Source organism: Orycteropus afer, unplaced genomic scaffold, assembly GCF_000298275.1.
Source record: "Orycteropus afer afer isolate SDZICR_OR568_19922 unplaced genomic scaffold, OryAfe1.0 scaffold00010, whole genome shotgun sequence".
Classification (NCBI taxonomy): Eukaryota; Metazoa; Chordata; class Mammalia; order Tubulidentata; family Orycteropodidae; genus Orycteropus; species Orycteropus afer.
In genome coordinates, this window is record NW_006921597.1 from 16,885,338 (window position 1) to 16,899,007 (window position 13,670).

The 13,670-nt window shown below is 42.4% G+C and overlaps 1 protein-coding gene across 1 annotated transcript; it reads right to left on the minus strand.

Annotated features, from left to right (window-relative positions):
- Positions 1 to 2,610: 2,610 nt before the first annotated feature.
- Positions 2,611 to 10,104, minus strand: LOC103204179 (acidic mammalian chitinase-like). Its single transcript, XM_007949330.1, has 11 exons — positions 10,080 to 10,104; positions 9,384 to 9,413; positions 8,034 to 8,235; positions 6,842 to 6,898; positions 6,566 to 6,731; positions 6,185 to 6,309; positions 5,916 to 6,039; positions 4,876 to 5,061; positions 4,297 to 4,416; positions 4,043 to 4,184; positions 2,611 to 2,888 (listed from the first exon to the last, which is right to left on the minus strand). Exons 1-11 carry the CDS (start codon positions 10,102 to 10,104, stop codon positions 2,611 to 2,613), a joined length of 1,455 nt encoding a protein of 484 aa, XP_007947521.1.
- Positions 10,105 to 13,670: the final 3,566 nt, after the last annotated feature.

Consider the following 13,670-nt stretch of genomic DNA (forward strand, 5'->3'; position numbering starts at 1 on the left):
AAAAAAAAAAAAAAGGTAACTTATTGACTTTATTCCTGTCTGGATATGCTCTTTTGTGCAAAAAATTTTACAACTAGTGCAATTTCTGTCTTGTCAGATCTTCGGTCCTTCTAATGACCCGTGTTTTGAGATGAGCTATAATATCTACACTGAGAAATTCTTTTCTGCTAGAGTAAGAAAGTGTAGTCTTCATTTAAAATGTGCCTATTAACTCCAATCCTTTTATTGTATAGTTTGTGTTTGTCACATGTGGCCATCCAACATCTTTGCACACTCTCCCTATATTTTGATAATTCCTCTTATAAATCCCACTTCTTCAAGTAGAGGTCAGAAAAGTCACATGAATTGACCCTGTTCTGCCAGTCTATGCAACTCCTGGATTTCAAAATTAGCAACTTGAGGAGGTGGCCACATGTAAGAGAATCTACCTTCTAGGAAGTGCATTGGCAGATGTGACTTGTTTTCCAAGGCAGCAGTAGAGGTTCTGGCATTCAGTCCTGCGTGTTGTTGGTTCTAGAGTGTACTCTGGTGCTTTAATTAGAGCAACTGCACACTAAAGATGTGGTGTTAGCAGCTCTCTGACACCCCAGGGATTCTGTGAGCTAACCAAAAAACAAAAACAGTTGTCATCACATCAGTTCTGACGAATGGTATACTATTGTATGCAACAATATACAAAAAACAGTTACCATTGAGTCAATGTTTACACCATGCATGTCAGAATAGAACTGTGCTCCATAGGGTTTTCAATGCCTGATTTTTTGCAAAAAAATTGCCAGGTCTTTCTTCTGGGAAGACTCAGACCTTCAACCTTTTGGTTCATTAGCAGTTGAGCATGTTAACCATTTGTACTACTTAAGGACCTGAGCTAACATATATCTTTTAATAAATTACATTTTTTCTTAAATAACCCAGAGCACTTCTTGGGCACATCCAGCCACCCAGAGGGACCAAGTAGTTGAACCTGTGGGCTCAGGACCATAGTCACAGGGAACATGAAGCATAACAAACTACACAAAACATTGTTCCACTTGCAACTTTGGCAAATAGCATCTGGGATCTTAAAGGTTGCAAGCAGCCATCTATATGCAATGATGGGTCTCTCCTCCCCCAGAGCAAAGAAGACTAAAGAAAACCAAAAATTCATGGAAACAATTAGTCCTAGCGACTGGTACACCATGTGATCTGTAGCCAATATGACTATGAGACCAGAAGAACTAGATAGTGCCTGGCTACCACTGTCAACCACTCAGAGGGGGATCTATGTAGGAGATCCTGGATAGAGAGGGAGAACAATGTGGAACAAAACTCAAAATCATTTGAGAAAAAAAAAGGGGGGGTGGACCAGGTTTGCTGATCTGATGGGGCCTGGTGGAACCACTGAGGCTATGGCCTCTAGCTGCCCTTCAGGTCTGGAACTGAACCCACACCTGTGGTTTCCAGCCAAACAAAAGACGAGCATATGAGTTGAACATTTACTTGAGGTAGATACACTCCTTGGAGAGAACAATCATGGGAGAAAGAAGGGCTGTGTATGCACAGAGAGACAGCTCAGGGGGTAGGAGTGTATGGAGGGATGGACACAGGGAAGAGGTAACTATCGGGAAGAGGTTGGGGGTGGGGAGCTGTTGCATTGGAGTAAATTGTAGTCAATGTCATGAGACAAAGTGTATGTGAACTGCTGTATGGACAAAGTGTATGTGAACTGCTGTATGGAAAGTGAATTTGCTCTGTAAACTTTCACCCAAATCACAATTTTTTTAAAAAAGAGAAAGAAATCAGAGAAAAATTAGCCAGAGCATACTGTTTGTTAAAATTAAAAACCAGCCACTCCTTGGAAGGAAGGTTGGGCAATCCTACTTCCGTAGTGATACTGCCTCGGAAACCCAAGGAGGGGTGGCTGAGTCAGGGCCAACTCGATGGCACATAACAATAACAACAACAACAACAACAATTGATAATGTAAATAAATTACATTTCATGTCCCCTGTGACTATGGTCCCGAGCCCACAGGTTCAACCACCTCGTCCATCTGGGTGGCTGGCTGTGCCCAAGAAGTGCTCTGGGTTATTTAAGAAAAAATGTAATTTGTTAGCTTATAGACTAGCTCACTCACTTTGTATAGTACCTCATCTCTACTGTCCCATAATTTCTCCTGTCCTTCAAGTTCTTGTTAAAATCCACTTCCTCTCTTATTTTTATGTATATGAAAATATGGAGCATCTCTTGAACATTTAGAAATATGTCTCCAAAGGAATGTAATAGATACATTTGTTTGTGGGTTCTTATTATATGAGTCTTATACTCTTCTGTTCTCACTCTCATCTGAGTGCATATTTCTTGGATGAAGGGACTAGCTATCTTCATTGAATCCCTTTGTTCTTGTCACCCAGCATCCAGGAAAGAACTGTACACACTATAGTTGCACACCATAGAAACCATGTGACTGGGTGGCTGGTGGAGCAATAGTGTATCATTGAGACACTGAAATGAATTGCATCTTAAGATCCTTCAGTAAAGAAGCAAAAGCCATTACACTGTAATGCTCAACCCTTTATTGCACAACTATTTCTGAGGGTGGAATGAGTGAGGTGGTATCTGTCAAACTTATCACCAGTTGCAGCAGGAGCAGGAAGCGTCAAAGACGAGGCCAGCCTGACAGTGCTGAGTGAAGGTTTGTCCATTCACACAGTTGTAGAAGGCATTCTTGTTGGTGGGGTCAGGATATAGGCCACTGGCCCTGTTGGCACAGAATCCACTGCCACTGGGGCTGCCCCCAGAGCTGCTGCCGGAGCTGCCTCCAGAGCTGCTACTGCCACTACCACTGCCTCCGCTGCTGCTGGGAGCCTCAGTGATGGGAGCAATAGGCTGGGCTGGGGCTTTGCAACCTGAAAGGAGATAAACCAAATCATGAGTGCCCCCAGCTTTGACTCAATGATTCCGGAGGTTTTTGTTCTTGGCTCTTCCCTCTGTCTCTGCAGATGTCAGTCTAGTAAGCTCTCCATCCCTTGTCCTCTTTGCTTGTCCTCTCCATCCTCATGCTTCAAGCACAGCTCATGTTTTCCTCCCTCCTAGACTATCCCAATGTTTTAAAACTTCTCATTTCTATAAACTCACAAGAAATTTTATCTCTCTTTTGGGGGCACTTAATCATACATATACTGATATGTTATCTTCTGAGTGGTTATCTAACTTTGCCATTTGTCAGTCTTATCTCTCTAAGTAGATTATAAGCTTCTATAGAGTAGAGATTGTGATTTATGTAGTTTGGATCCCCTAAGTGCTTGGTCCACCAGCCACTCCTCGGAAGGAAGGTTGGGCAATCCTACTTGCGCAGTGATACTGCCTCGGAAACCCAAGGAGGGGTCGCTATGAGTCAGGTATGACTCGACGGCACATAACAACAACAACAACAACAAAGTGCTTGGTTGGGAGCTCTGGTAGCATAGTGACTAAGGCACTTGACTGCTAACCAGAAGGCTGGTGGTTCAAACCCACCAGCCACTCCTCGGAAGGAAGATCGGGCAATCTACTTCTGTAGTGATACTGCCTCGGAAACCCAAGGAGGGGTCACTATGAGTCAGGTCCAACTTGACGGCACACAACAACAACAAGTGCTTGGTTACTAGCCAAAGGGTTGGTGGTTTGAACCCAGCCAGAGGTTCCTCAGAAAGCAGGCCTGGTGATCTGCTTCTGAAAGATCACAGTCTGAAAAACTCTATGGAGCAGTTCTACTCTGACACACGTGGGGTCGGGATGAGTTGGAATGAACTCAATGGCAACTAACAAAAACAACAACATGGTACTTGTATACTGCTGCAAACATTACAGATGTTGAAAAAATTGCTTGTGACATAAATGATGGATAAAGGAATAGTGAAGAGCCCTGTTTATTCTCTCTATCACTGATGAACCTCTCTATCAAATATAAACAGAGCAATAGTCATAAAATCAGTTGTACAATGGATCCCTGACTTTCATTAACCCTTTGACATTTCTCTCAAATCTGAGTGTTAGGATCCCTTTTCATCCCCTAACTCACTTGCACTCTGCAGGCCCAGGGCATCCTTCAGGGTGGTGATCAGGGGGAATTTGCCCTGGTTGCAGAAAGTGCCTGTGAAATCATCCAAATCAATGGCCCAGACCATGGCACCTGCAAAGTTGTTCTTCATCAGCCAATCAGCCTGTAGCAATTAGAAAGAAACTCAATTAAGTCCAGATATCCAGGCCAACCTATGACTTCAGGGCTACAGATGGGAACAAGCTCACAGGCAACAATAATCCAGCACTGTTTACCTTAATTTTGAAGCTCCTGGGGTTGTCATATCCAAGCCACTCATTGCCTTTGTAAGCATAGGGAACATCCTCAGCAGCCTCCCACACCTCAGTAGCTCCATTCTTCAGGAAGGTGCAGATCTAAGGACATAAGGAAAGGGTCAAGAGATGGACAAGTGTCCATGTGGCAGGGGTAAAAGGGCACTGAGGAGAAGAGATAAAGAAGAGATGCATGAAAGCTACTTGAAAAGGAAGGTCTAGAGCTCTATCAGCAAATGTCTTGCTTCATTTCTGATTCTAATTCTGGGTCCCATTTGGGTCACTCATTTTCAATGTGGGGAGAAGCTCTGAAATCAAGGAATGCCCTGGTTGTTAGAAGACTCTACAGAGTGATACAATTGCACTGATGAGGTTTCCTACTGTCACCCAGCCTATAGAGCCCTAGTGAGATCCCAACTCAAGTTGTGCCTCTCTTCCAGAAGAGCTATGAGCAGTCACTGGAGCAAAGAAGTGTTGAAAGATGCAATCCATTACATTGTTAAATACAAAGACCAAAAGAAAGACTCTTTTCCGTTCTCTTTAAAATTTTCAGGTACATACCTCATAGTAGGCCCAGAATCCAGACTGCCTGGTGTAGGGTCCAGCAGGGCCAGGGCCAGTGGTAGGGGCACCAATTCCATGGTTGGCGGGATTGCTCAGGAGGAAGGTGTGTCCATAGGCTGGGAATCCAACGATGAGCTTCTCAGCTGGAGCTCCATTGTCCTTCCAGTAGTTCATTGCATACTCCTGCAATGCCAGTGGGTTAGATACAACCTCCATCCAGCTCACAGTCTAATAATCGTTTCTGGCATGATTGTGCATGCTGTACAAAATATTTGAAACATATTTTAGAGCCTCATGAACATATATCTGTTCCTATCTCAACTACCTTCTTTTATAACATTCCAATACCCATCCCATATAAATATATGATAGGAGGACTAAGATTTTCTTTTTCTTAATTTTCCTGGTGTGATCATTGGTAAATGGCTAAAATTCTGTATGGCATATGTGTACATGAGATTAGAATAGTGGGAGATAAAAAAAAAATCAAAAGAGGAACAAGAAAAAGAGAAAAGTGGGAGATCTGTTTTATAAATTTATTGAAAATAAGGAATATTTATAATAATTAAAATGTATTGAAATGAGTAATAGCACCTTATTTTCTTTTGTTAGAAAGCAAGCACTGGTTATTAATCTCTTTTCCTACCTGATAAAATTCAGTTCAATGTTCATAATGTGGAAAATTTTTAATAAATGGGAACTAGTCAGTTGACTATAGCAACCTAATTTTCCATTTGAGAAAATGACTAATTTTTTTTTAAAATGACTAAATTTTTGATGCCTCTTGGTAGTACAGTGCCTAACACATCTAACTGCTAACCAGAAGGTTGGTGGTTCAAACCCACCAGCCACTCTATGGAAGCAAGACTAGGCAATCTACTTCCACAAAGATTTACTGCCTTAGAAATCCAAAGGAGGTCACTATGAGTCGGAATTGACTCAATGGCAGTGGGATGGGTTTTGGCTTTTTTGGCTTGTTCCTTAATCTCCACGTGATTCACAACATCATGTGCATGTGAATGTGGGCAGGAGCTTACCACATTGAGATAGGCATTGCTGCCAGTGTCACTGGGGTACTTGTAGAGGGGGCTGTTCTCTCCAGTGTAACCCTCCCAGGAGCCATGCAGGTCATAGGTCATGACGTGGAAGTAGTCCAGGTACCTGAGGTAGGATAAAGGATTCAAAACCATTTCTGATGGTCATTTCCCATACCCATTCAGGCAAAAGATACCACTTCCAAACCCTGAACAGTAAGCAGACCAAGAATCCTGTATAAGTGACACGGGATGCTCAACCCATCACTCACTGGGCCAGTTGAGGGATCTCATAGCCAGACTGGATGTTGGAGATGCCAGCAGCTACTGCAGCGGTGACCATCAGCCTGGGCTTGTTAACCTGCTTGGCTTCCTGCTCAAAAGCTTGACGCATTTCCTATAAATGAATAGGAGAAAGTCTATGAATATCAACTTGAATAGTCTATGAATATCAAGTTGGCTGTCATGAGTACTCTTTGAATTAAATTAATATCTTCCATCTTTTATTCTTCAGCATTGTCACTAGAAAAGAAAAAGTCCTTTAACTGCAACTGAGATTTTTGTAAGCATAGCTTTTCTGGATAGCTTTAGGGATTTTTCAAATGAAAGTTGTTATACGCTTTTCAATTAAAGTGATATGACATTCTGCTCACCTGCACCAGGACAGTGAAGAGGTGCTTATCCTGAGGAGTGCTTCCACGAGAGCCAGGATACTCCCAGTCAAAGTCCAGTCCATCAAACTCATACTGACGCAGGAATTTGATGACTGACGTAATGAAAGTCTGGCGGTTCTCAGGAGTGGAAACCATGGCAGTGAATCTGGTGGGGAGACCCAAAGAAGGCAGAGTGAGGGAATGCCTTAGTAGTCCCAGCACTTTGTAGTAAAATCAGGCCAGGGAGTCATCTCATACAAGAATAGAAGAACTTACGGAGCAGTTCCAAAGTTCCAGCCACCAATAGCCAGGAGAGTTTTCAGTTGACTGTTTCTAAGGGAAAGGAAGCAAAGTGTTTTATCAGAAAAAAAAAAAAAAAAAAAGGAAGAAAGGGTAGCTATTTTAGCATTAGCTGTTATGGTGAATGAGAAGCCAGGAAATGTCTAACGCAGCCTCTCATACTGGTTTCCACCACCTGTCAATCAGTTCATCGTTCAGTGGTGGCCTGTGTGTTGCTATGATGCTAAAAGATATGCCACCAGAATTTCAAATACCAGCAGGGTCACACATGGTAGATGGGTTTCAGTGGAACTCCAAACTAAGGCAGACTAGAAAGAAAGGGTAGCAATCTACTTCTGAAATCAGCCAAAGAAAACTTTATGGATCACAACAGCACATGGTCAGATATAATGCCGCAAGATGCAAACATGCCAGTAATTACTAATATGAGCAACATTTCATTCTGTTATCCATAAGGTTACCATGAGTCAGGGTCTAAATAACAACAACATCAAGGAGGTTTATCTTCACTCTCATCCTTATTTCCTAAATTGTGAGAGTTGTGGAAGCAGGTTAGCTGAGGCTAATATGGTTCCATGTCTCTACAATTCTCAGTTCTGCCCTGGGAATGAAGCCCCTATCTCAAGAGACTGAGTGCTTCATCAGTGCCAGCTTTAGATTATGTCCAAGTGGAAGATTGCTTTAATCTGGGTCCACGAGCAGTTGCACTTTTCTAAATTTCCCTTGGCAACTGAGTAGATTTCAGCTGACAGCTGCCTCAACCACTAACTCTAACATTAGAGTTGTGACTGAACTGAAAGTGATGAGAATGCTCTGAAGTAATCTGCACACTGCTTGCTGACCCGTTTGAAATTTCAGTCTAGAGGCCACAATGGGAGATTTTGTTCTAAGTGTTTTTGAAGGTTAAGTGATTTTGAACCTTAGTTCTTTTGTTACTTGGAATCTTTGGGTGGCGAAAATGGTTAAGTGCTTGCCTGCTAACTGAAAGGCTGGCGGCTGAAATCCACCCAGAGGAACCTTGGAAGAAAGACTCGGCAATCTACTTCTGAAAAAGTAGCTCTTCCAAACCCTATAGAGCACGGTTCTGTTCTGATGCACATGGGGCCGCCATGAGTCAGAAATCAACTTGATGGCAACTAATTGGTTGGTTGGTTCTTTCATCACTTACTTGTTTTTCAGGCCATTGAAAGCTTGGTAGAGAGTCACATCATCCCACTCGATGGTGGCGATCTCGTTGTTGCTCATCCCAGCAAAGGCATAGATGAGGTGAGTACAGAGGCAGGGGTCGATGTTGTCAGGCTTAAAGCGCCCCAGGCCTGGCCGGTACTGGGCCCAGTTGGTGAAGTAACATGTCAGCTGGTAGGCAGAACCTGTTGCCCAAAGGCAGAGGTGAGAAATTATTACAGGAAACACTTCCTAGGGAATTAGAGATTGCTTAAGAAACCACAAAGTTCCAAATAACTCTCCAGTGTAAGTCTTAATGGGAAGATCTGTGTGAGACCCTTGTGAGTTGCAGCAAACCCATAATTAACAAGCAATTCAGGACTGAAGATAACTCCATCCCTCCAAGCAAGACTGGAGGAATTTAAGAAATCAGCAGCTTTAGCTGAAAGAAAACCTGGAAGTTTGTAAACTGATTTTCATAAGCCCCTCTCTGGATTCTTATAATCACAATTACTAGGGTTACTCACATAGCACTTGCTATGTACTGAATCCTGCTCTGGATAATTTATTTAGATTAATTCCTTAATCCTTGCTGCAACGCCATAAGTCCATTTTACCTCTCTGGAAACTGACGCACAGGAAGGATGATGATATAAGCCTATCTAGCACTTGTAGCTGTATCCTCTGTTGTTGGTTGCCATTGGGTTGATTTGGACTCATGGCAACTCCATGTGTTACAGGGTAGAACTACTTCTTAGCATTTTCTTGGCTATAATCTTAATGGAAGGAGATCTCCCAGCCTTTTCTTCCACAGTAATGCTGGATGGTTTTGGACCACCAACCCTTAGGTTAGCAGTTGAATGCAAATCATTTGCACCACTTAAATATCTTCTTTTCTTAGCAAAATGGAATAATAATTCTACCTAGGGGAAAGTGAAAACAGCCATCCACTAGGAGCCAAGAGTCCTGGCTTCTGGTTTGGATTCTGCCATGACCTTCCTCCATTACCTGGAATAACTCATATGACCTATCTCTGCCTTAGTTTTCTGGTCCATGATTTGGGGTGGTAACACCTTCCCTGTCCACCCCACCGAGAAGAGTTGTTCAATAAGGTGATGATTTGAAAGTGCTTTAACAGAGCAAAAGGCACCAAGACCATTATCTAGTGTGCTTTATCTTTGGAATTTTTAGTCAGATGATCCCAATCCTTTAAATTTTGTTTGGGAATTTCCAACTCTCTTAAGAAATTAACTTTCTTTGTGATGGAAGGAGAGAGGGCCATGCTGAATTTCCTAATTAGGAAGAAATAAAAAAAAGGGAAAATATGGTGGTTCATCCCAAGAAGAATACTTACGTAGCTCAGCTGTCAGCAGAAGAATCAGACCTAAGGTAACAGAGGGAATAATGAGTTGGAGGAACTTTTCCATGAACAGAGCAATTCTTGTGAATTAGTGGCTTCACTTTAGCATTAGGGAGCTTTTCCTATGTTTTACTCTTGGAGTCTTTTTAGGAGCCTCTATAGACTTCCCAAGGAGCTCTGGTAGCATAGTGCCTAAGGCACTTGACTACTAACCAGAAGGCTGGTGGTTCAAACCCACCAGCCACTCCTCGGAAGGAAGGTTCGGCAATCTACTTCCGTAGTGATACTGCCTTGGCAACCCAAGGAGGGGTCACTATGCTATGCATTGGAATAGATTAGATGGAAATAGGTTAGGTTTTTTGTTTTTTTTTCAAATAGATTTCCCATCCTACTGATGTCTCAGAGTTTGTCCTGGAAACTCATAGTCCTCTATTCCCACTCACAAGACCAGTAAAAGTATTCTTTGAGGCTCATCAAAGTGAGAGACATTGACTAGGTGGCAAAGCTGTGGAAAACCTATCACCAATGAAGGAATCACAGGTCCCTGTATTTTATCAAACAGTAGTTTTTTACCAAAATAACAATATCAAACATTTTGGTTTGAATTAAAAGGTAAAAGAAAATTTCAAAGGGCAGGAAAACAGCAAGAAGAGAGTGGCTTACAGGCACAGAGTAGAGGCAGTTCCTTACCAGTGAGGAGAGTGAGCTTGGCCATCTTGCCTCAGTGGTAGAGCCTCCTTCATCCAACCTGCTTTTTATATCCTCTCCATCCTCTCCTGTGATTTATCAGATTAACCTTTATCATGATTGGCTCTAAACTGAATGTTATTATTGGCTGTGCTCACAAAGTTTAAGCCCATTTAAGAACCCATTAGTGATAAAGAAACAATACTATCTCTTTTATTTTTTAATAATTTTTGTTGTGATTTGGGTGAAAGTTTACAGAGCAAATTCAGCAGCTCACATACACTTTGTCTCGTGACATTGACTGCAATTTCCCACAATGCAACAGCTCCCTTCTTACTTCCTCTCCATAGTTAACTTTTCCCTGTGTCTGTCCCTCCCATGAACTCCTGCTGTCTCCCTGTGCACACACAACCCTTCTTTTCTCCTATGATTGACCTCTCTAAGGAGTGTATCTTCCTCATGTAAATGTATAGCTCATATGCCTATTTTTTGTTTGGCTGGAAGCCATAGGAGTGGGTTCAATTCCAGACCTGAAGGGAAGCTAGGGGCTATAGTCTCAGGGGTTCTACGAAGCACTATCAGACCAGCAAACCTGGTCCTACTTTTTTTTTTTTTAATGACTTTGAGTTTTGTTCCACATTTTTCTCCCGCTCTATCCAGGATCTCCTACATGGATCCCCCTCTGAGTGGTTGACAGTGGTAGCTGGGCACCATCTTGTTCTTTTGGTCTTATAGTCGTATAAGCTGAGGATTGCATGGTGTACCAGTCCCTTGGACTAATTTTTTTCCATGCGTCTTCGGTTTTCTTCATTTTCTTTGCTCGGGATGAGGGGAAACCAATCATTGCATCTACCCGGCCACTTGCAAGCTTTTAAAATTCCAGTTGCTACTTGCCAACGTAGGATGTGGAACAGTATTTTTATGTAATAATTTATGCCAACTGAGCTTAATGTCCCCTATGACTGTGGTCCCACGCCCATAAGTCCAATTACTTTCTCCCTCTAGGTAGCTGACTGTGGCCAAGAAGTGACTACAAACTTCTCCCTTGTCAGCTCTACTATATACCTGGGAATTGTTACAAAACATACAAATACACTTGCAGAAACATTGTCTGCCAACCCTATACATGGTCATGGGCACACTCCCCTCTACATAGACATACCTAATCGTTTAGCCTGTCCACCCATCTATCCACCCATAGATCAGTGTTTGCCTGCACTGACAACACTGTACTGTATGTGCAAAAGGGTTCATCTTTGTTGTCTGTACCTCCCATGCACCTCAGTCTTCCTCTGCCTCAGTGCCACTGTGTTGATCAGTCACATTTGGTACATTGCCCTTCTCTTCATCCAAATCAATACTTGTCTCTATCTAACAGAGGAAACAATACTATCTTGATTTCATTTTATAAGAAGAAATGGTTGAGTTCAAGCCTAGGAACCATCCTAATAAGCTCCATTATGGAGTAGCTTATATTCAAAACTTTTTATGTTTCTGTGGACTTCACTCTCTGTTTGGATAGTGAGGTAACTAACTAGTTGGCTATCTCACACATTCTCTTTGACCAGCAGAAGTACTGACTAAATTTGTATTCATTTATTCTTTGCAGAAATTCATTAATTCATTGTAAAAACCAATGCCTTCCTTAAGCAAAGGTACAGTGGTTCATAGATACTCTCTTTTTGTCCTCAAATCTATTACTCTTTTTCCTCTTATTTAACTATCTACTCTATCCCAACCTTCTGGTCCTCAGGTGGCCCAAGCCAGCTCCTCTCTGCTCAGGTCTCTTCCACTGCTGTACTTCCCTGGGTCCAGCTTGCCTTAGCTGCCTCTAGCATCATGGAACTGGGCCCCAGACTCTGAGCCTAATGGTGACAATGTCCAGGTGATTTCTTGCCCTAGGCCAGCTCCTCTTCCTGATGCCCATATTTCTGTGAATGGTTCCAGAGTTCCCTTGGTCACTGAGGTTCTCACCATATTAAAGAGTCTTGAGTGTCACCTATCCTCATGACCTTCCATTTCACTCCCCCAACACACACTGGTCTCAGATCACCCGTGTGAACTTATTGTATACAGCTTCCTCCTTTCCCTTATAAATCTATTTTATATGTGACCCTAATTCCCTCGGGGGAATTTAATGGCTTCCCACTTCCTTTCTCTTTATTAAATAATGCTGTTCTCAATGCTCAAAAAGTCTCATCTCCACACTGTTGCTGAGGTCTTTCTCTCTGTCTGGAACATAGAATATTTTCCTCCCATGTTCTCCTCCCACCAGCCTTCTTAAAGGCCTAGCTGAAATGCTTCTCACCATGACACCTGCTTTAGTTACCTGTGTGCTTCTCTAACAGAAAATACCACAAATGGGATGGCTTTAACAAACAGGAGTTTATTCTCTTACAGTTTGGAGGCTTTAAGTCTGAGTTCAAAGTGCCAGGCTCCAGGGGCTGGGTGAGAGCCCCTGAACCTTGGGCTTCAGCTCTGCCTCCTGCTCCTGGCCCACTGAAGCTGGAGTCTTTTCTTCAGTCATCTGCTGGCTGCTGAGACTGACAAACCAAAGGTCAACAAGTGAAAAGGCACAGTCCCTATGTTGCCAAACAACATGGCAGGCCATTGATTCAAGTCCACTGAAGGTCCCAAGATCAGCAGTGCATAGCAGGCTGCTAAACAATGACTCGGCTACATGCTTGGTTCAAGAGTGCTACAAGCTAGATACCATTCCCAAAGCTGCTTCTTATATGTGGGAAGCAGACCACATCCTGAAAGCAGCTACCCAGCTGCTTGTGGTAGATCCTACCATAGAATTGATTGCCAGTTTCATCAGGGGGAATAATTACCACCAGCTGCTTAGCCATTCAATCAGGCCCAGTCATGTTGACACATAAATTTAACTACCACAACACCTTTGCCAATTGTCAGAGCTAGAAGCATCATCTCCCCCACCTCTGCTTCTCTGGCAATTCATTTGTACCACTCAGATAACTCATTGCTTATTTTTATGGCCCATATGTGGGGAAAGAGTGTCGAACTGTGGAAAGAGCCACACAGACTAAGGGTCAAATCCTCCCTACCACTTATTAGGTGTGTGATTAATATCACTTTTCTAATTTGTAAAAGAGCTCTTAATATCACTTTTCTAATTTGTAAAAGAGTAATACAAATGATTACTTTGCACAGAAGTTCTAAGAATTAAGCAAAATGTATTTAAAGATCCTAGCACATACATAATAAGGTATACATGGTAATTATCATTACAGGATATTTGTACATGAGTTTGTATTTTTAAAATTTTTATTGTGATTTGGGTAAAACTTTACAGAACAAATTCATTTTCCATACAGTAATTCATACACATTTTGTCTCATGACATTGACTGCAATTCCCAACAATGTAACAGCTCTCTTTCCACTTCCTCATCGTAGTTATCTCTTCCTTGTGTCCTTCTGTCCTATGTACTCCTGCCCCCGCCCCCCATCTATCTCCCTGTGCAAACTTTGCTCTTTTATTCATGAATTTTCTCTCCCCTATTCAACTGAAACCTCCTTAAGAATCCCAAATGAAGTTTGATTGACTTATTGTACCTGGAATCAATTCCTT